General features: G+C 39.1%; 1 protein-coding gene across 1 annotated transcript in view; it reads right to left on the bottom strand.

Annotated features, from left to right (window-relative positions):
* Nucleotides 1-24433, bottom strand: part of LOC132820918 (cilia- and flagella-associated protein 47-like) — a 491537-nt gene that overhangs the window by 138419 nt on the left and 328685 nt on the right. Inside the window, 2 exon segments of the mRNA XM_060833275.1 lie at nucleotides 656-763; nucleotides 8427-8602. Of these exon segments, the coding sequence (XP_060689258.1) occupies nucleotides 656-763; nucleotides 8427-8602 (284 nt within the window).

The raw sequence follows: 24433 nt of genomic DNA, 5'->3' as shown, positions 1-24433 counted from the left end.
TGCCCAAAATGTCGATTTTCCTGCTCTTCAGATGCTGCCTGACCTGCTGTGCTTTTCCAGCACCACTCTGATCTAGACTCTGGGTCTCTACTCAGTGGAGTTTAGAAAAAAAATAAGTGATCTCACTGAAACATACAGGATCCTTAAGGGGTATGACAGTGTCAATGCCGAGAGGATGTTCCATCTCGTGGGAGAGTTTTGGACCAGAGGGCATAGTCTCAGAATAAAGGTGTGCCAATTTATGACTGAGATGAGGACGAAGTCCTTCTCTTAGAGGGCTGAGTGTCTTTGCAACTCTTTGTCATGGAGATAGAGCTTTTGAGTACATTCAAGGCTGAGATAGATTTTTGATCAATTGGGGAATCAAGAGTTACTGGGAAAATGCAGGAAAGTGTCTGGACAGCACACAAAACAATACTTTTCACAGCATTTCAGTGTATGTGACAATAATAAATCGAATAAGGAATATTGGCTCAGCCATGTTCCTATTGAATGGTAGACCCAGCTCAAGGGGCCGAATCATCTACTCGTGTTTCTGTTTCTTATGGTCTTAAAAGCAATGATAAGGAACCATTACAAAGTTTTATGTTGGATACTTATGGGGTTAACAGTTATGTTTACTTAGAAATTATTTGTTACATAGTAGAGTACTTACTTTCCCAGCTCGCACTGCAATTCTGGAAGGGAAATTGGTGTTGGCTTCTTTGCAGTGAGGTTTAGTTCATACCAAAATTCTCCAATGCGATCGGAGTGGAAGGTAACACTGTAAATAAGAACAGACAGGAAATTTATTTTTTTGCTCCTCAAAATTAAAACCAATGAAGGTTTTCACCTTTATGACATCACTTGCATCATTTGCTGATAAGGCCCAACTTTATTGTCTTCTGAAGATTCAAAGAGATTATTGGCATGAATTCTCTGAGGGAAATAAAACAGAAATACTCAGAAATGAACATATTGGTCATACTGGAGCACTGTTCTGAAGTATACAAACAAGTCAGACCAGAATGTGTCATATAAGGTTTTACTTGCTTTTCCTTCTGGGTGACCTGTCTATTTTGACATTTTAAATACTTTTAAACAAGAAAACTAGGAGTGTGCTCAATGCACAAGCAATAAAAGTCCTTCTGATGCAAAAGGTCGATATTTAAATGCAGGAAAACATTGAGAGTCCAGTCAGAAGTTCAGGATTTTGTAAGTTGTTTTACTGTGCTAAAATGTCACATGCGATGTTATGAGAATATAAATTGCATACAACCAGATCTGGGCAAGATTTGGTGTTCCATGCAGCAAGTGTGGGTAACGGGTGTGTGTGGGGGGTGGGGAAACTGACTCCCCCAATAAGAAAGCTTGCAGGGTTAAGTTGCCATCAGCCACTTCAGAGCTTCTTGATGAATCAATAATGAAATAATGCTTCAGCAAAAGCTGCCAGGCATTGGCTGAGGCAGGGTTCTGATATTTGGTGCAACTCATTATTGGTGACCATTTTCACCAAAGCAGAGGAACAGGAAAAGGCTTCAAGAAGTCTGAACTGATCCTGAAGGCCAAAGCTAAAATCACAAAACTTTGAAAAAATAATTTAAAGTTCTTTAAATCATATGCAGTTGAAACTAATTTAATATCTCCAAATAAACATGTGTAATTATACACTGAAAAAGGAAACTTTTAATCATCTAGGTAAGATCAATATACTTTAAAAGATCACATAAATAAGTTATTTTTCAATACTTGACAAAATGCTGCAAAACAAGTCATTCCGTTACGAGTAACCTTGTGGCTTGCAACAAAACGTGCTGCTTAAAAGAGGATTGATACAGCCAAAAATATCTGTGGATGTAAATTAAATGACATCTAGTGAAAGAGATCATTTGAAGGAATGTACCAACTAATGTGTCAACGAAGCTCCAAACAGACGGGACTGCAGTCCCTTGTAACTATAAACTATAAAGACACAAGAGGTCGAGGAAACCCTGCTGAACAACAAGCTAATCCCAGTGGGTAATATTTAAAACTATAGAGTGTTTTTGTTTTCCTTTGATGAATACACAAGGACATGGGTTAAAAGTCCAGTTTCATCTCTATTAGGGTTAATGCTCTTGTGTGTACCTCCCCAGGTTTCAGAATTAGCATACAGTGTAGGTCACAATCGAACAAATATGCCCTAGTCACCCTCCTGTTGCAGATAAAGACTCTTTATTACTCTGTGGGCTGAAAACTAGCTTTTAAAAAAAAATCAGGAGAAAGGAACTTCAATCAGCCTACACAACTAAGAATCTCAAAAAACAACTGTTCAACCACCAACGTCAATGCTACCAGAAACTCCCGCTGCAACAGACAACATTCAACTAGCCACTGTTCATGGACAATTCAGAGATTAATCTATACATCTTTTTTAACTTTTATCCTTTAGACTCACTTCTTATTTCTCCCTCCTGTGAGTACTGTATGCATACAGCATGATTACTCTCATTTAGTAATTAATAAACTCATTCTTTATCAACTCAAGAAAGCCTGGTGAAATTGGCTCCTTTTAAAATGTAAGTTCATGCACAAAGAAAAGGATACTAATATATTACTTTGTTGCAAACAATAAGATTGTGGGCGAATAACGAAGGGGCGCCAATTCATCCCTCCTCATCTGGGAGTTTAACAGTTTGAAGTATACCTTCTGGATCTGTAACAAGTTGGCCCGGAGGTAACAGTGACTAATTCACAAAACTGTTAATTGTCACTATTTGCATGTTTTTTTTAGTGATCTACACAAAAACAGCTAAGATACAGTTGTTCTTGCCATCCTCTAATGGTACTGAAAATCAATCAAGTTGCTATTTTTGTTTAGGACAAATATTACCATGGTTCGAAAGCAAATGTTCTTCCTCTCAAATGTTTGCAAAATTAACAGTTCAAAATGTGTTATTGATGTTACTTGTCAAAGGTTTTCACACCGAAAATTACCCAAAATGAGAATGTGATCCTTCTTTAAAATAGGAAAAGAAAACTAATGGAAAATTGTCAATCCCATTGAAGTACAAACATCAGACAATAGTGACTCAGCAGGAGTGAGTCTGCCCCAAGTGCAATTAAAGGCACTTCAGCTAATTATATTTAATCAGACATGATTCTCAAAAAAAAATTGTTTGAAATTATTCACATTCTTATAATTGATATATCAAATTACAAATGTTTGCATTATCCCAAGTACTGTTTATTTAAAACTATATTGTATAATGTTTTAAAAACACTGAAATCAGAACAGATCATGTAATCACACTTCACAAATCTATTTTAATCCTATTGGGAAGAGTAATATCTCAAATTACTGTCATTGTGGAATTCATATAGATTTTAGGTAATGCAATGTTCTTGTGATAAAATTCATTTTGTTTGTGTGCGCGCTCCAAACCTGTGGATAGTTAATCAGCCATAGAATTGTAACATTCAAAATACAAGATGTTCCAGTATAGGTCAGATTTGATCCTCAAGTACACAAGATTTCTAATTGGTCACTCAAATCAGTTCAAGGGTCAGTCAGTTTTAATCAGTGACTGAGGGAGCCAGAGAAAATGGTTCCATTCATCCAAATCGCAGCTGTCACATCAGAGAACTCTGATGCTCATTTAAGTCCCAACAGCTGTTTGGTTTGCAGTTCTCAAGAGGTCCTCAATGCTGGTTAGAAATGAGAGAGTTACAATTTTAAAGAAGCCCTATGGGCCATTTAGTATAGGAAAGAAGTGGTGCTCAAGGAAGCTCAAGAGTAGTGTTCACTTGGTGCAACTTAGGAGTCTGGAGTTCAAAAACACTGAAAAGATCCAATATAGAGCTGCGTAAACTAATCACAAGTTACAATGAAGGATGTTAGGAGAGTTCAGATCAATGCGAATAAAGTACAAAGTATCATAAATGACTTCCAAAATTTTGGAAGTCACCAATAAAGTAGTGACAGCACATTCTCAGAGTGCATTCTATGAGCTCAGCCATCTGTGTTGTCTGGTCAGGCTGCCCTTTACAGTTACAGCATATAATTGTTTTCCAGTCTGTCAATTTCACAGAATAAAGGTGTGGCAACTCTGCTCTTGCCTTCTTGTCCCCGACGAGTTTAAAGGCTTGGGAAACTGTGAGCCTGTTCTCTTAAGTGTTCAAGTCTGAACTACTTGTTTATTAACAAAAGAGCCACAAATACAAGGTGGCTTCTCATATACCTCCAAGTGCACCCTATTAAAATCCAAATATTTGGAATCGTCATTTTTCAGATCAATGACATTTTTGGGGCATTTTACTCCCTCACCCTAGTGTCCATACCTGAATTTGCCTCCCTTTGCCAGATAAAATTCTGTCCATGTGATAAATTCTGGATGCCATCCTTTAAGAAAGAAAAAAGGCTTTGGAGATGTGACAGCAATATTGATATGATTCCAGGTATGATAGAGAGATATTAGATTCGAGAAACTGGCATTTTCTTTTAAGAGCAGTGAAGAGCAACAAGAGATTGAAGAGAGGTGTTTATAATCATGAAGGATTTAGCTAAAGGGAAATAGTTTTCAATGACTGAAAAATTAAGGCTATGGTTTGAAAGGTAAAGAGTCAGAGGCAACCAGTGTAAAAAAATTTGTTACACAAGTGGTTAGAATCTGGAATGTGTTATCTGAGAGGGAGTTGGATATAGATTCAGCAGTATTCTTCAAAATGGACTTATGTAAATACCAGAAAAAGAATAAAAACTGCAGAAACATGGGGAAGGTGCTGAGGATTGAAACCAAGAAGGATTGCTCTTTCAAAGATTCGTTGAGATAAATACTCTCTTTCTGTAAATTGTAAAGAGTACGACTAGTCATTTGAATTCCTCACAGTAAAAGAATGCACAATTTTTATTGTGCTTTATTATTCACTGAGATTATAATCATTCGGGAATGGGAGTACTTATTTTGTGCTGATTTATTCAATCAGGTGATGAATACTTATATTGGGTACAGAGATTGATGAAATTGATATTTAAAGATGGACAAGGAACTGAAGATTTGGCATATTTGAAGAGTGAAGAGAAGGATTTATGACAGATGTGGTAAAGGTACTTTATGTTTAACATATGTGAACACATCATTGGCAAGTTGAAATCCGTTGTTTCTTGCAGCTGTCACCAAGGAATCCTAGGTTGGTTTTCTTTGTCAGTCAACACTGAATGAGGCCCAATAATTTGAGAAGATTTGAAACAAAAATATAATCTTCATCTGTCCATTTTACTTTGTGAAATCTATCACAGTACTCTTCATCCTTATCTTCCCTGTTGCATTTGTTTCTCCTTAAATTGCAAGTGCAACGCAGCTCCTTTCATTTACACCCATACACTTTACACCCACCCGTGTCCTCAGAATTGGCACAAAATTATGCTAATACCTTCTTACAACTGGAGTACATTGCAAATTTTGTTCACACTAGAGAGGTGTTATATTGCATACCTCCCCCTCTTTTCTCACAATTTTCTGCTACGTCTCAGCATCCCTTCACGGGAAGCTGGATCATAGATATTTAGAAAGTTTCAAACATTACATTCTAATCTAGACCCAATCGCCTTGTAAGATAAGCTCTCAAGTATCAAAGAGGACAGAACTGAAAGGGAAAGTGAGGTGACCATCAGGCCTTCAATCTGATGGAAAATACTGCCATGGAAATAGTTAGCACTGGCAGGATGCATTGTATTGGATAAAGTGAGCCTGGAGATCAAGTGCAGAAAGGTGAATGGCTGTTTCTGTGACATTTTTTGGAGTTGCATTCATGTTTACAGACATCAACTATTGCTTTTGCTTCTCAGGTTCAGCCTTGAGTATGCATCCTGTACATGCAGCAATCAACCAGAAGACGCATTAGCACTTGTGCTTAACTTCGCAAGAACCAGCACATACATTGATGCCTTAGGACAGTGGAATAAATTTGTTTTTGGTAATTTCTTCATGGATATGATAATCTCTGACAAGGTCAGCAATTTATTACCTATCCCTGCCATTGAGAGTTGGCAAGTTATCCTCCTGGATGAGTGTGCTGGATGGCTGAAGTACCCCTAGAATGTGATTAGGCAGAGAGTTCCAGCATTTCAACCCACTGACAATGAAGGAATGGTGCTACACTTCCAACTCATGATAATGAGTAATTTATAAAAGCTTACAACGCTGGGCAGCCTGTTGAAGAATATATTAGAGTTTGCTTCCAGAAATTGTGGAGTTCTGTTATAAGTATTATAGACATTACACTTTCTTGGAGTTTCCAGTATAATTACATAAATATCTCATTAATGATCCAACTGACACCAAGCTAACTCTGGTTCAAGCTAGGTCAGGAACTGACCAGCTAGTGATTTCACTTGTGTTACAAATCTCCTATAGTTGCAGTCAAAATGGTTCTGTAAGGCTGCTGAACTACATTTCCAGGATATTGTCAGAGTCACAAAGGGAAGCATATATATTCCCCCTCTCTCATTGACAGCACGTACAGTACTCATGTCTATATGCACTAACCCTCAGCAAATAAGTGGCAAGTGGCTATAAGACCTATTCATCCTCAGGGTAGGCTAAAGACACCTGAAGGAGGTTCCCCTTTTATACAGTCCTACTAACACCCCATCTACAGCTTCCAGAGATTTCCCCTTGTTTGTCTACTACTGTTGTGCCTCTTCCTTCAAGCAGAATGGATCAAAACTAATTTGAATTCCATGTCCTGCCATTGCAAATGCCTGATAAACTGATGAATAGCACAAGTCACCTGCTCAATATATTTGCAACCCGATGGTTGATTTGTGTTAAAAATATCTCTGTTGGCTGCTCGATAAGAGCAGGATATATAGAGAAGTACAGTATAAAGAATATCATGACCTCAATGCCACTGGCAGTCTTATCCAGTGATGGACATTAGCTTGAGGTGAATCCTAGCAAAGCTGTGTCATTGCTTTCTTAGCAAAGAGAAATTCGTAAAGACTGCTTTGTGATATGACTCGATAGACGTGCTTTGGTCTGTCAGTGCTTGAAATCTACGCGTCACAGATCTGCCTCACATCTCTTTTTTCATGGCATTCCTGAGCTTCCAAATAACACAGAAAGATGAAAATGCTTTTCCGGAGGTCACATTTTAACAAAACAAATATGAAAACAAAAATGACGAAGCAGAAAAGCTAACTGAGACAGTATTATTTCAAATAAATCACAACAAATTTTTAAAACTGGTTTCTATAGAAAAAAAGAAAATCATGGTTTGATTGCTGTCAACCTGCAACTTGCCGTGGACTATTTAAACAGATGGACTCAAAACTAGGTGCAAGCATCAAATGGAATTCAATCCAGGTAATGAATTTTGGAGTCAAAACAGGTAATGGTATACACAGTTAATGATGGGATATTGGGAAGCATAGATAAGCAGAACGACCTTGGAGGATGCGTCCGCAGATCCATATATATCAGGTGGTCAAGAAGGTACATGGCATACATTCTTTTATTATCCAAGGCATTAACAGTAAGGGCAATGAGATTTTGCTGGCAACCTATCAAAACAGTAATTAGGTCACAGGAGTATGTTGTTTAGTTTTGGCCACTGCTTTGGAAAGGGTGTGATCACACTAGAGGAGGTTCAGAGAAGGCTATCTTTTAATTGCTTCATGGAATGTGGGCATCACAACAAATGTTTGGCTCTCATTTATTGCCCATGTTGGACTGCCCTCGAGAAGATGGTGATTAGATGTTTAGGTTAAATAAATAGGAAGGATCTGTTTCTCTTTCTAGGGAGGTCAATAAACAAGGGGAGCAGATTCCAAGTAAACCGTAGGAGTTTAGAAGATGATTTTCACTAAAAGGACATGAAACTTATCGCCCGAAAGGGTTGAGGGAAAGAAATCTTTATAGTAGCAATCTTTGTTTTAACTGGCACCTTATTAATCGGCTCTCTCAATCAACCGTCAAAAATTACATATCTGAAATACTGAAAGTTTACTGTATTACCACGATCTCTGTGACGTCCAAGTAGTCAGTTGAGTTGATGGTTCTTTGCTGGTAAGCTTGATTTAGGGCAAAGCTGCATTATTTTTAAGTGTAAATAAAGTGTAACAGTGAGGTGTACAGCCCCTGCATTTGGTTTCTATTTTTAGTGTGTGTTTTTGCATTGATTATATGGACCTTTTGATCAACTGGAATATTTCATTAATTAGTCCTGGTTCCCAAGGTGCCAAATAATGGAAAGTTTGCTGTATTTTAAAAAACGGATATGTGTTTGAAATGCCATAATCTGCAAGGCAAAAGACCAAGAGAGGAGAATGAAATTTGGCTGGAAAATGCTTTATCATCTGGCATAAACATGGCATGGCAAATGGTCTTTTTCTGTGTCACTAAGTTCTATGACGAGTAACCAATATCCTGGTTATATTTCAGCATAATGTAGAAATTTTATCTTACCTTCCACATCTTTCACCAACAACATGAGGGGTGTACCTAGCTTTATAAGAAATAACTTCTTTTGGCCCAACTGCCAGGTTAGTGTCTCCAGTAATCCCAGCTCCATTCAACATCACATCAAGCACCAAGGGTTCTTGAAGAGGATTACTTATAGGGATGATCACATCAATGGCATCCTAGATACAAGATTAACATGGTTTGATAAACTGCTGGCATAGAAGTCATCATTTTATTGATAATTTTAGAAAATCAAATATTTATTTGTTCTAATTCAAAGGCTTAGTAATTCAGATGAAATTGAAATGTTGCAGGCAGAACTCATATTAGTTCTCTAATACAGAGAGCTGTCACATACCTGAGGTTACAAAATTTTACCTGTTTCTACACCATGAAGGAAGACCCATTATAGGTAATGGATTAGAAAAAAAAAGAGATTTACAAACAGTAGTTGATAATATTGGTAATAGCTGATAATTCTGAGGTGGCAAGTGGGAAAACAGGTTCGAATTTAAGTTCAATTGAAACAGAAAATGCTGAATTATACGTAGCAGGCCAGGCAGCAACTATGAGGAGAGGAAATAAATCTTTCCAGTCTACCACCAATCCACAGAGTTGGGAAGAATAAGAAATGTAATGGGTTTCAAGCAATTAAAAGGGGGAAAAGGTGAGGAAAGAGAGAATGGCCACCTGTGATTGGATGGTTGGCAGGACAAAATAAATGCAGGAAAAGTACAAAATATAAATACATCAGAACATTTTTAATTAAGGTTTCTGTTTCATTTCGCTCCCCCCCCCCACCCCCAGCATGTGCATTGAAAAGGTAGATGCAGCAATCAGATACTCAGATATTTTCTTTATCCACTATACAAGTTTCACCCTTTTTGCAATATTTTTACAATTACAGGCTTATTGAACCTGGCTACAAATGCAGTTGCAGTGATTGGAACAATGGCCAGGTGGATCACAGAATGAGATCCCTGTTCGACCCAGGTTAACAATTCCAATCAAGGAGTCCTGGTTGACAGATATAAACAGGAATCTCAGAGATTCTCCTCATTCTAGGGACTGGCTCTGAACTGGCTGGTCAGAGTCCATGCACTGTGCACGTGTAATAAAGGATGACTTGGTGATGGGATGTCAGCCTCCATAATATTATTTCAGCAGTGCTTTTAAAAAATAAGAAAGAAACCTATCAATTAATTGAGTTTAGTTGGAGGGATTCACTTTTATAATCATTTCCCTCATGTTGACTTCGCAAACATTTTAGAAAATTTTACATTTAAATATACAATAATTAAATAAAATGAAATGACATTTCCTCACATTATGTTTGTCTTAAGAATATAGTTCAACAACAGTATTTGCATCTACATGTGCAAACTAGTGCTATAGTTATAGATGTTTATCAAAATCCATGGATTCATACAGTGCAGAAAAGGCCCTTCAGTCCCTCAAGTCTGCATCAACATAACTAAAAGTGTGCTAATCCCAATTTCCTGCACTTGTCCCATATCCTTGAATGTTATGATATTTGAAGTACTCATTGAAATATTTTTTAAAAGGTTGTAAGATTTCCAGCCTCCACTGCCTTCCAAAGCAATGCATTCCAGATTTTCAGCACCTGTTGAGTGAAAAAGTTTTATCTTAAATCCCCACTGAATCTCCTCCCTTTTACCCTGAAACTATGCCTTCTCATGATTGACCCCTCAAGCAAGGGTTACAACTGCTCTCTATACACCCTATCAATACCCTTCATACTCTTATACACCTCAATCATTTCCCCCCTCAATCTTCTTTGCTCTAAAGATAACAAGACAAGAGTGAACATAGAACATCACAGCACAGTACAGGCCCTTCAGCCCTTGATGTTGACCGCAATCAGTGAAGATAGGTAACTGCACCTTCTCCACAATAAAACTCAACACTGGAGCCCCTCAAGGATGTGTCCTCAGACCTCTACTGTATTCCCTGTATACCCAAACTATGTTGCCAAATTCCCAATGAACGCCATCTACAGGTTTGCTGATGACACCACTGGAATGGGATGGATATCTAACAACGACAAGTCAAAATACAGAAGGTAATATGGTGCAATTACAACAACTTCTCTCAACATCAGCAAAACTAAAGAACTGATCATTCACTTAAGAAAGAAAGGAGGAGAACACACCCCCATCTACAACAACAGAGCTGAAGTTGAGAGGATGAAAAGTGTCAAGTTCCTTGAAGTGACGCTAACCAACAACTTGTCCTAGACTTACCATGTAGACACAATGGTCAAGGTGGCACATACTGTCCGAGTGCAGAACGGCCTGGCATGGCAACTGCTCTGCCCAGGACTGTAAGAAACTGCAAAAGGTGGCATGTACAGCCCAGGCCATCATGGAAACCAAAGACCCATCCGTGGGCTCCATGGCTTTCTGCCACGGAAAGGCTGCCAACATCATCAAAGATCCATCACAACCTGGTAATGATCTCCTATTACCTTTTCTGTCCGGCAGATGATACATAGCCTGAACACACACACCAGCAGGTTCAGGAACAGCTTCTTCCGGGCCGTTATTTAGACTGATGAATGGACTCTTTAGCCTCAAATAATACTGATCTTACTAATGCTGATCTTGCCCAGTGCATCCCTTGTACAATGTAACCTGTATGCTTCTGGCTAAGTCTTTTTGGTCTGTACACCCTTGCTTACTTTGATCAAATTGTACTGCTTGTAAACAAAGCTTTTTACTGTACCTCTTCACATGACAATAAACAAATCAATCAAGTATCCCATATGCTTTCTAACTATCCTATTTACATGCTCTGCCAACTTCAAGGATCTGTGAATAATTACTGCAGGATCTCTCCATTCCTCAAAGCTACCTAGTGTCCTACCATTCATTAAGAACACCCTCATCTTGTTTCTTCTTCCAACTTGCAACACCTCACATTCATCAGCATTAAATACCATTTGTCACTGGTCTGCCCATCTGACCAACCTGTCTAGATCTTCCTGTAACCTACAATGATCTTCTTTGCTAATAACCACTCTACTAATGTTGGTGTCCTTTGCAAATTTGCTTAACATTCCTCCCACGTTTACATCCACCTCATTTATGTATATAACAAACAAACAGTAAGTCTCCCAGTTCTGATCCACTGGACACGAGCCTCCAGTCAAACAGCCTTCTACCATTAGCCTTTGTGTCCTATTACTAAGCCAGTTTCTGATCTATCTTGTCAAATTTCCCTCACTTCCAAGTGCATTAATCTTCTCAATCAGTCTCCCATGTGGAACCTTGTCAAAAGCTTTTCTATGAGCTACATCAACTGAACTTCCCTCATATCCACACTTGACCATATTTGTTCGGCTTGACCTCTCTTTAATAAAGCCATGCTGCGTCTAATTAACACATGCCTTTCTAAGTGGGTGTTAATTGATCATTCCTTGGTTACCTAACCCATTGAACTACAATTGTTTTGTTACCAGAAAATCAATTAGTAATTTCATTCCATTATTTTGCAACAATAATCAATTTAATTGCAGCTCCCAATTGTGCCAGTTCAAATAACAGGAATAAAATTATGCAGTATGCAAGTTTGAAATTTGTTCAAAATTAAAATATTCATTTGCTCAAATGCATAGAAATGGAATTTAGTTATATTACTTCAATTTGATATTTTATATTTTATACTCAGCTCTTTCAATCAGTACTGACAGACATGACTCTGATATTTCAGTCCTTCATGTGGGAAAGTACTTGATCAGGTACAGCTCACCCAAAGTATGTTATTTGTGACCAGTTGAACTGAACGAATCAAGTAATTAGCACAGTGGCAAATGCCCCGAGAAAGGTTCAGCACTTGGCTACTGCACAGAATGTTGAGTGGAAAGCCAGAAGCAGTAATTACAGCTAGCCGCAGGCCTTTCCGCTGCGATCTAAAAGCAGCGACCAGACGGCCTCCAGCCCCTAAACTGATGGCACTCTGTGGGAAACAAAGTTAATTTGCCTTTTTAAGGCTTCCTAAGTCTTTCCATCTGCCTATTTTGGAACTTTTGACTCAAGGGAGACTAAATGCAAGTGCTAGCAACAGCCTCATTGTGAATCCACCTTGTGTTATCACAGGAAAAGGAGGAGGTAGAAGGGATTAAACTCCTTCCACTCATTTTCACTTTCTTTTATTGCTTCCTTCTATTGTTCTGCATTCCTGGGAAGGTGCATGAAGCCAGGATTCAGTAAAAGGAGAAGGAGAGCTGTTGCCACATGCCCATTTCCCTCCCACCCAGGAGCAAAGCATTCCTCACGCTCACAGAAATTGAATAAGAACAAAGAATGCTGGAAAAACTCAGCAGGTCAGGCAACAACTGTCGATAGAAACCGAGCTAACAGGCAAAATTTTATCAGAAATCAGTTAAGTGGTAATTGTTGCAAGTTTCATGGATGGATTCTCTTTGTAAAGCCTAGTGAGATTTCTCACATTATTTTTCCAAAAATTGCTTTGTTAGCTAGGCAACACAGAGACTATCCACACTGCTAGCACTTCCCAAGATCCAATGTCAGCGCCATCTTTGAAGCTCGGCTTGTGCATCCAATCAAGTGATGCTGGTCTGTAGTTACCCTTCACCATGCACTTAGTTGGAGAGGAATCAATAACAAATGTTTCTTACAGCACAAGTTCCACAAGGTATCCATCCTTACTTTCATCCCATTTTAGGACTATGTCTAAGACAACGCTACCCTTTCCCTAATGCCCAGTGTACCCCAACACCTCCTCATTGTTCACTGAGGGACTATCACATATTGGCAAGTCTTCAAACATTCACCTTTATGCAGTAATAGCTAAAGTATGGAACAAACAAACAGAAGTGGCATAGGCCTCATGCAACAAACAGAGCCTGCTCGTTTCTGGAGCAACAACAAATTTATAGTCCATAAGTTATCAATGCACCCAACTCACAACTACTGGAACCAGTTGCCAATTAGGTTCTAAAAATGGAGAATGATGGAGCAACTCTGGAGGTTTGGAAAGATCTATGGAGAAAGAAACAGAGTTAACACTGAGTCCGGGATGACACATGTTTAAGATTTCTGCTGTTGCTATGTCAACAAAGTCCTGTCTGGCCTGCTGCGCTTGTTCACTGAAAGTGATATTCCTCTTGTCCAATCTTTCTCCTTGGAATATTGCTGCTACTCACCCAGCTCTTCAGAATCTGTCACATCCCAACATTGACTGCTCCAGCTGTGCAAAGCACAACACACTACAATTATACAGCACACTCTTTCCAGACTGTATCACAGGCCTCCCTCAAACCAAAATAAGCATCAGCACTTCACTTTCAACAGACCTATCATCTGGGCGAAAGTGGATGTTGCAAGATTAGAGTAGTGCTGAAAAAGCACAGCAGGTCAGGCAGCATCTGAGGAGCAGGAAAATCGTCATTTCAGGCAAAAGCCCTTCATCAGGAACCTATCTGCTCCTATCACCTGTTCCACAATAGCCCTGGTGAAAGAATGGGCAGCAGTGTATCTCCACTTAGATTCAGTCAGGGGTTGTGCATTAGAGGCATCAGCCATGGTTACAGAACAGTTGGCCATATCTCTCAGTAACCATACTATATTTTACTCACTCATACAAACTGAACCAGCATTTATGGTCTGAAACTTGTTGCTCTTGAAAGGTTATCCAGCCCTATATGGTTTAATATCCTCCTTCGTACAATGGGTGATGAAGGACTCTGACAAGGAGGGCCATGTAATGTCTCTACTTGGGCTTTTGACATAGAAACGTTATTGTGATTAGTGCAGCACCAAACCATGATCCACAAATACAGTAGGAGATTGTAAGTGCAGCATGATCACTGATAGCATGTCCTATCTGCCCCCACACCATCCAATAGAAGGCAACATTTCATATAAGAGCATGTTGATGAACATCTCAAGGTAAAAACAATGTCCTTGTGCACAGAATGGGACCTTGTACTCCTTTACAAATTGTGACCATTTCTGTTTCACAGAAATGCCTATCCTAAATTTATGATCAGTGCCTGATAAATGCAACGACCCCCAAAACAGCCTCACTTCACTCAAAAGTACAGCCCACAGGCTCAACAGAAAACACCCACCAAATCTAGATGTGATCAGAGCCATTTTCCATTTTCAATAAGAATTGATGACTTATACAAATATGGAGGCACAGTGAGTCACAGGCTCAACTGGTAATCAAAGCCACCCACCCTCCATACCTCATGTCCCCTTTTCCTGGCATTCCCTGTTGAGTTCATCAGTACTAAGCTTTCACTCAGCAACACCTGGCTCAAAGAGTAGAGAGATGAAACTGTAAATCCCCAGCGCTACAGCTTCGTCATGTCAATCAATGTACTGCACTGCACCCCAATGAGGCCAACATGGCACTGAATTTCAATTTTGCCCTCTCCTGTGATAAGCCATATTGTCCAATATACCACTGTCTTCCCCTTTCATAATTATTATCCCCTCTGCTTCCCAGATTGCTGCATTCAATCCCCAGAACTGAGTTCTCAAATATCCTACTGCCACAGTGGCCCTGATAACACCCCTTGACTTCAAGAACAATAGACTGATTAGGCCAACCCCTGACTATATTGTATGGCGAACCCTGAGTGATGACAGACTAGACTCTTGATCAGGTGCTGTGCAGCTCCTGACTGACATGCCGTGACTTCCTGGACTAGTTGTGGACATGCAGGACTGACCACAGCAGAATCCTTGGATTGCACTGTTCCAAACCCACTGACCTTAACCATCCAAAGCAGTCACCTGACCTTACCCAACCCCTGGACTGACTGTCAGGCAAGACAGCAATACTTTGAGCCTTTAAGGTCTGGCTGTGGGAGCAAAGCACAAAAAGGTAGGGCAAAATGTGCATATTCAAGGAGGGACAAACTGAATGAGCCATGAGAGAGGAAGCAAGGAACTCGGAGATGAACTCTGGCCGAATCCAGAATTAGTTTCAGTCCACCTGCACGACATGTCCCATGCTCCAGAATGGAACACTGATATGCAGAGGCATCTTGCAAGTGGATTGGAGATGTGTCATTATTAAGTGATAAGGCTGATGAGTGTCTGATGTAACATCCATGGATAGGAGGAATACATGTAGTCACTAGCCATAGACCATGCTCTAAGATGTTGGTCCATGGTTTCCAAGATAGAGAGCTGGAGGATTAAGTGGTGAACTGACATTGGCAGACAGCCACACGAACTTTCATATTGAGAATAGTTACCTTCCAATTGATCATCAACCTGAAACATTAACTCTGTTTCTCTCCCGAACCGCTGGCTGACCTGTTAAGTTCTCCGAATACTTCTTGCTTTTATTTCAGATTTCCAGCATCCTTAGTATTCTGAATTCATACCAGGAATAGAATATTGGGCCGAATATCTCATTAGCGTTTCCAACTGAACTTGATTCTAATCATAACACGGAAAATCTGGAAGTACATTTGACTGATGATTGCAGACCCCATTACAATTTCCAGAGGGAAAGTCATTTTAATACTTTAGGCTAACATCACCGTTTGGAAACTTATTCAAAGATGAGAATAAAATGTGCTGCTGAGCATTTAAAAATCCACAGCACTTCAAAGACTGGTCATCATTTCACTTTATCGACTTGTTGATTTTCAATTTGGAAATAAGTCTGAGCTTCCTGTGGCAGCTGGTAAAAATAGGAATTTCCCAGTCAGCCAAAGCCACATGGTAGCTCTAGCACAACAGCCTTCCCATGTTAAAAGAGTCCACTTGCAGACTCCTGACTAACAGATGTCTTGTTTGAGACTGAACAGTGAGGTTTATCCTAATATCAAATCTTTATGCCTAATGCCTGAACACTTAGCATGGTTGTTGGTTCTCTTGTCTTCTATCGTAAAACCTAATGTTAGCACTAAAACATTTCAAACATTCCCTTCCTATCAATGAAGAATATACTCATACTCCACCAAGTCCCCAAGGAACCAAATTTTGAAAAAGCACTGTTGCTTCAGATTCTTGATTGTGGATTTAACTGTGATTATTTATAAAACTTAGTAGTTAGATAGTTTTTTCAACACAATTGATACTTTTATTTCCTAATGGATATTTGACATTCTGGCTGTGTAATGTCTCTGAAAGGCATGTCAAGCACATTTGTTTTAATTATATGGATAGATGACTCTTTTTGATCTGCTGTTTGATAAAAGTGGTTTGTGTTTCAGCAAGAATGAAAATTTCACACAATTCCAAAGATGGTTTACTTGTCAGAATAAACTAAAATATAAATCAACTTGTCAAAAGTGAAACTGAAGTTTTCTTTGCCCCTGAACATATTGTATTGAAATTCGTAGAAATTATTTGATGCAAAAAGTTAAATACAGCATTAGTTAATATTTTATAGGCTGTAATATCTGTGGTAAAATGCAGTCTATTAGGTTACTGAAATATTGAAACCTTATTACCTTGTGGAGTTTGCACGTTCCCCCAGTGTCTGCGTGTGTTCCCATCATTTGCTCTGTTTTCCTTCCACAGTCAAAAGATGTGCAGGTTAGTGGATTGGTCATGCTGAATTGCCCCATAGTGTCCAGGGATATGCAGACTAGGTGCATTAGCCATGATAAATGTTGAGTTATGGTGACAGGGTGTGGTGCTGCGTCTGGGCGGGACACTGCTTGTAGGCTCAGTACAGACTTGTTGGGCTGAATGGCCTCTTTCTGCACTGTAGGCAATCTACGATTGACAGATCTTGTGATGTATAACAAATGTATAGCAGGCCAACCTGTTCAAGTTGCATCTCCAATATTGCTGTCAGTTTCTCTTTAATTTGGTAACTACACACTTGTTATTGTAACTGGCTGTTATTAATATTATTTTCACAATTAATGAAGCACAGACAGAAAAAAAATTAACTTTAATTTTCATCAAAGGAAGTACCACAACAACATCAGAACATTGGACAGTTGTACTAACCGGCCTGTTCCTATTCTGATACAGCCCTCTGTCACCTTGCCAAGTCTTTGTAAGATCTCATCTGAATCAAATTAGAGTCTCTTTAAGTTATTCAAATTGTGGTCTTAACATAAACATAGGCCCTAATTCTGATGGCCAGGTACAAATAAGCAATGTGCCACACATGCACATTACCAGTTTCCAACAATCTCCATGTCTGCTGGAGCAGTCCAAACAACAAGTGCACTTAGCATCTGTTAAAACCTATGAAATCTGATAGTGTCCTCAGAAGAAAGCAGAGGTACAGTGGGGAACCATTTGTACCTATAGTTCATTTGCAGAATTAAAATGAGGTATAGGACTCTAATGATGCAGCAGGCAGGGGCAGCTGGTGGGTGCATTATGCCCACTGATCCTCTGATGGACATAGCATGGTTTGATGATCAAACAATAGAGATATGGTAGAAGGAACATAGAAGAAATGCATTATTTCTGTATTTCATTCTTTCTACTGAACCACTTACAATTTTCACTTGACACAGGAGGAAAGCTCTCTGAGCAGATATCTATGAGAACTGAGGTGAAGTACAACAAGAGGCATGACCTAATAGCAGCTGGAGATACAAGAAAGATGTCATTATTGGAGATGAAAGAAATTTTCAAAGAAAAGGAAGGCGGAATATTCAAAATGATAATCACCCTGTAAAGTTTATCATATAATGGCCAAGGAGAACTGTTAATGTGATGCTAACATCAGATCAATGGAATATAGATCTAATATAAGTAATTTTTTGTACAAGATAGTAACATCAGGGGAAGTGCAGAAACAGACTCTTATCCATACCTTTATCACTTTGATTTGGTAAGTATAGCATATTCCTAACTGGCTTCCCACATTCTATCATCCAAAAGTTTGAGGCAATCCAAAACACAGAAGCCTATGTTCTAAAATACACAACATTCAATAATCTATCATCCCTGTTCTCACATAAACTGCTGGTTAACCAAAATCTCAATTTTAAAATTCTCATCGTTGTTTTCAAATCCTTCTATGGCCTCTCCCTTCCCTACCTTTGTAAGCTCCTCGAGTGCCCACAGCTCTCTAACATATCTACACTTATTAGTCTCTTGAGCATCCTATCATTAAGCACTACACCATTAATGGTCACACCTTCAACTGTAAAGGCCCAAGATCTACAAAGCCCTCCCTCCGAGATTCTTGTTACCTCTGTGATCGAGCTGATGATAATTTGCTCTAATACTGTATCTCCTTACAGGGTTAATTGTCAAACTGTGCTTCATAACAATCCTGCGAAAAGCCTTGGAATATTTTATCACATTAAAAACATGATATAAATGTAAGTTGTTTTTTATTAGAAATCAGTCTTCAAGTTCAGGATAAAGCCAGACAATCACATGGCTCTGCACAACAGTAATTACATTAACAGAAAACAACCAGAAATCAGCCTAAGCACCAGAAACAACAAAGATACACTCAGCCCTGCTGACGCTACAAAAGGTCCTGCTTAATAACGTCTGAGAGCTTCTGCTAAGATTGGGATAGCTGCCCTACAGACTATCAAGCAAAAGCCTGATATATTTATTCTGACCAAACAATACACAAGACACAGGGTCATTATCCCTGTGTATGTCTTGCCCCACCAACAGGACAATCCCACTAGTTGTGGTTGACAGTGATATCCCGTTGGGAGAGTGATTTCCTGGGAATCTTGACCACCGACCGCATAAAATTTCATAAGTTTACGTCAAACAGGGATAAAGGAAACCTCCTGCTGATTACCATCAAACCCCCAAAAGCAACCTGGTTGAGGACATTCAGCTGACAAATGACGACTGCTCTATTTTGAACAAAAATTAGAAAAAATACTGAGTGTAGCAATGGCTCAGAATATACACTGGGTGATCGACTGAAATATCTAACACCAATAGTGGCTGAGTAACACCACTACTGACTGAAGTGGTCAAGTCTTCAAGCTGCTAGGCTGCATCTGGAACAGATGGTGGGACAACCACCAAAACAGAAAAAAACCTACTGGCCCACTCCTTACTGATCTACCAGTCAGACATGCATATGTCCATTACACTACTGGCAGAAGAGACCACTACACGGACTTGTGGAGATGGAGTCCTGTCTTCACATTAAGGATAACATCCATTGTCTTCTTTGAGACTACCATTGTGCTAAATGGCAACCTGGTATTCTCAATGATTAGATTAGATTCCCTACAGTGTGGAAACAGGCCCTTCGGCTCAACCAGTCCACACTGACCCTCTGGAGAGTAACCCACCCAGACCCACTACCCTCCAACTAATGCAGCTACCGCTACAGGCAATTTAGCATGGCCAATTCACCTGACCTGCACATCTTTGGACTGTGGGAGGAAACCGGAGCACCCGGAGGAAACCCATGCGGACACGGGGAAAATGTGCAAACTCCACACAGACTCCCGAGGCTGGAATCGAACCTGGAGAAGCTCAGGACATCAGTAAAAGTGACAAAGCTGAAGCATTTGCAATTTACTTCAGACTAATATGTTTTTGCATCATGTTTCTCATTAATTTACTCAGAGGTCATGTGTCCTTTTCTTGTATCTCCTTATGTACTTAGTGCCAAAGTTTGTCTAATAATTCTCCTTGTGAAGGGCCTTGAGAGGGTTTATTACATTAAAAGATACTCTAAGTGTCACAATCTTCAAACACATTAATAATGCTGTTCTACTGGCTCTGTCAGCTGGTCACCTTACATTAAGGATCATAGCTTTCTGGCACGTTGCTCAATGGTGCCAAGGTAACACTTAGGGTTGGCCTATATTTTATAAAATGGGAAAATTGCAAGACCGGTGAATGCATCTTCCTGGCTTAACTCAATGGCCAGCTCATATTCCATCTTTCCATTTCTTCCTTTATTGCTTTGTACATGAAGACCCCTGTTCACTTGTCAAGTAAAATGTACTCTGCTTCAGTTGTTGCTATGCATTGAAAATGAAGAAACTTGCTGCAATAGCATAATATCTATTTGAAAAATAACACATAGGAAACATCTGCAAATTAGTGTATTTAAAGATAGAATATCCTTAAATGGCAATTATCAGCCTTTTAACAAGGTGAAACACCATTGCGTACATCCAGAATCATTACTGGGCTCACAAAATCATGCTGAGAAGAATTTTGAATGCAGCATTAAATGAGGAAAAAAAATCAGCATAAACATGATAATGTCTTCAAAAATTAGTTAAATCCAGCTGAGTATCTGACGTGATATATAGTCTAACAGAGAGAAATTATCAGTTGTCAGCCTTCCTGAATTATGAAATGAAACATGAAATGACTTATGCATTTACGAATCAATCCAAGTCAATCAGGGCATATGTGGACAATACCCAACCATTCTGATTAGATCAAATGTCTCCCATCAATCTGTCTTATGTAATACAGGTATAAAATGGTTTCATATCTGCTCGTGGAAAGTTTTTTTAATGAACCATAGCAGACACATGGCTATAGTTTCTGATCTCCAGAAAAACAGTCATTATTTAGAGGTTGGGTGCTTCTTGTACAGGGAGAGAAATTCAAAAACATTTCCCTAGACTTGTAGCTCCATTAAAAACATATAAAGCTGATTATTTGGGGGTATTTCTTTCATTAAATGTTAGAATAAAACGAGTGATATTGATTCAAGGATATACATGATATATTTAATTGCAATCGAAGTCAGTCAAAATTGTCCACTATGTTAGAGTTCTCAGCTGAATAACAGTGGAAGATGTAAGAAATGACAAATTGTTTAAATTGGTTTGTTCACATTACCTCTGCACATATTGTAGTGAGTCATTAAGTTTTAAATATTAGCACTGGGAGATTCTTGATTCCTCATTACACAAGCACAATGAATGGGATTTATTCTAGATCAAGGATCTGGTCTGTTTCTTTCTTGTTCTGTTTCTTAACTCAGAACAACAAAAAAATTATTAGTAAGTTCTGCTAATAGTAAGTTTTAATGATCACTTTTATAAATTACTCATTTATTTCAATTCGAGGCAATGCTATTTTTAGATTAATATTTATCAACGTGCCAAGCCTTACATTGCTAATACTTGCAAGTACAACGTGTCCCCCACACCATGTCAAAAGATTGGACGGCCTGTACCATGTATCTTCTAATCAACTTATTTTTGATTAAATATGGGCTTCCCGACTCAGAGGTAGGGACATTACAGGATAAATGGGGAAATGAGCTGGAAGGTGGTTGCCTCCAATGGGAACAGAGGAAACACCAGAAAGGTACCCATCTGCTTGCCCAGCAGCAATCCTTACAGCAAGAGGTGCTGACCTCGTGCTTTGGCATGGGCCTGTCCATGCTGAGGGTGAAAAGGTAGCAACAACAGGCCTTTTCTTGGCTGGTAATTGGCAAGGGCCTTAACCCTTATGATTCATGAATTTTTTGAAAAGTTGTAAAAGCTTGTCGTGTGCATAACAACTGTAGAACTGTCAAACTGTGCAATTATTTAAAACTCCAACTCTTCAAAGTTTTAAAAAAATCATCTCTGGAGGGGTAAAACATACGTCAATCTGTGCAGTTACTTAAACTGCCAGCCCTTGAATAGTTTTTTTTTCTAAACAAGGGTGCCTATATCAATAAGAAAAACATAGTCTAGAAATGACAATAGCTGTTTTGACATTACTCTAAGGCCTATCATTATGTCATTATTCATACTTGGTTACTTTCCACAAATAACAATTATTTTGGTAAGTGATTGCAAATTTACAGTTTAATTGGCATCTCAAAAAGATTATCTAAGAATTAGTTCTCTTATTGATGTGTGGTTCTGAATATGTCTGTTTTACATGGGAGTTAATATTTGTAGGTATTTAAAATTACTTGATTGCACTTTCGTTAATGGGAGGATTTTTATTGACAATAACAAAGGCCATTATAGATGTTTTGACCATTATTATATTTCATTATTATTATTTTTGTGGATGCTCATTCATCGATATGGAGGGTGTGAGGGCAAACATTTGTAAACATATTGGCATGAGTTGGTATTAATATGGCATAGCCCAAAAAGGAGTTATGGAGGTTGACATGAGTTGACCATAAGTTGACACATGGATATAAGAAGCCACGGAGTTGTTGAGAAACATAAGTTGACATGAAAGACATGAGGGGTCATTGGGGTTACAATCTGGTTTAGTACGAGCCGGCATGGATTGGGCCAAGGAGTGTTTAGAAGGGTTAAAGATGTGTCAGGCACAAAAGATAAGAGCTTAGCATTTCGAAATGACTGGGATGAAGGCCAGGAGAACTGAAACGGGCTTTTTAAAACAGCCCACCTTAATATTCAGCCACTTCCAACCTGACAGTGGGCTTGATTGCAACCTCTACCAGTTAACAGTTCTTACAGTAGTATTTGTATAGTATTGACACTCCTGGCTAATCACCTCTGTTTGTTTTATTTTCCTATTTCATAGAAGTCGTGAAGACAAACAGATTAACAGATCTAAATCAGACCAACTTTAATATATTAACTGTTTTCTATTCTCTCTTTCCCTCCCATCCTATTCTCAAAATGATTGACTGAGATATGGTGAGGCATTTTAATCTTTCTTTTTCAACAAGTTAACTTTACAACAGATATCACAAAAAAATGCCCTGTTAGAGGCTTGCTTTATTTTTTGTGCACTAGTTAGATACCAATAAACACCAAAAAAAGGTAATTATTTCTTTAGCAGTAACCTTTTCTGCTCATAAAATGCACTGCCCACATCGAATAGAATGGTAATTTCCAAGTAAGCAGTTGCATATTGTAATCAGGCATTGCCAAAGGAAATGGAAAAATTAGATGTGACTCTCTACACAATTTCCTTGCATAGGCTTTCTGGCTTCCTTCCCCACAGCTAAAACCAGAGCCACAGACAAGCAGACAAACATTCAGCCTATCTTTGCTAAAGGATAAAATGAAAAGAAATATTTAAGTGAATGAATTACATGCCTTTTGCTATTCCTTGTAGCTATCCTGGGTTCCTGCCAATGTTAGTTAAACATTTATGCCTGTAACTTAAAACAAATTAGATCCTCAGCACTGCTGTAGTTGCATTTCAATGAGTTACAGATACAAGGAGTGGCCTCCTGTCACTTGTTCAACTGTGGAGCATAGGGCATACCTAACGTGGTATTCATGTACACGCAATTTCTTTTAGTTAGAAAATGAAGAATTTTGGAGGTCCAGTACCAGCTCAATTTCCAAAATAGTTTGTCAGCTTCAATGGTAGCCTTCAAAAGGAAATTGAATAAATATTTCGAGGAAAAACATATTGCAGGAATAAGGGGAAGGAGCAGCGAGTGTGGCTAATTGGTTTGCTGTTCAAAAAATTCAATGCAGAATTAATGGACTGAATAGCTTTCACTCTGCTGTACTTTAATTACCCTACATCTATTTGTTATATTATACGATGTGTTAAACCTTAAGATACCGTCAAACTTGATATAGTGTGGTCGGAGGGTCCCAAGGTGAAAGATGAGATTAGATTTAGATTAGATTAGATTAGATTAGACTTACAGTGTGGAAACAGGCCCTTTGGCCCAACAAGCCCACACCGACCCGCCGAAGCGCAACCCACCCATACTCCTACATTTACCCCTTACCTAACACTACTGTTCTTCCTCCAGTTGATGGGTGGCTTGGATTTGGCAGTGGAGGAGGTCCAAGACTTGCATATCCTTGGGGCAGTTCAAGTGGTTGGCCATAGGGCAGTAGGTGCGCGTGTCCCAGAGATATTCCCTGATACGCTCCGCGAGTTGGTATCCTGTCTCCCCGATGTAGAGGAGACCATGTCAAGAGCTACGGACACAGTACATGAGGTGGGTGAATGTGCACGGAAATCTCTGCCGATGTGGATGAATGCTTTGTGGCCTTGGATGGAGGTGAGGGGTATAGTCTTTACAAGGGAAAGTGCTGGGTGGAGAGGTTGGGTTGCTGCTGAAGCTGACGAGGGAACCAAGGAAGCTGCCATACTTGACCTTTCATTGCAGAATTA

The sequence above is a fragment of the Hemiscyllium ocellatum genome, chromosome 12 (genome assembly GCF_020745735.1).
Source record: "Hemiscyllium ocellatum isolate sHemOce1 chromosome 12, sHemOce1.pat.X.cur, whole genome shotgun sequence".
Classification (NCBI taxonomy): Eukaryota; Metazoa; Chordata; class Chondrichthyes; order Orectolobiformes; family Hemiscylliidae; genus Hemiscyllium; species Hemiscyllium ocellatum.
Note: the sequence above shows the minus strand (reverse complement) of the source record. Positions and strands in the feature narration are given on the sequence as shown.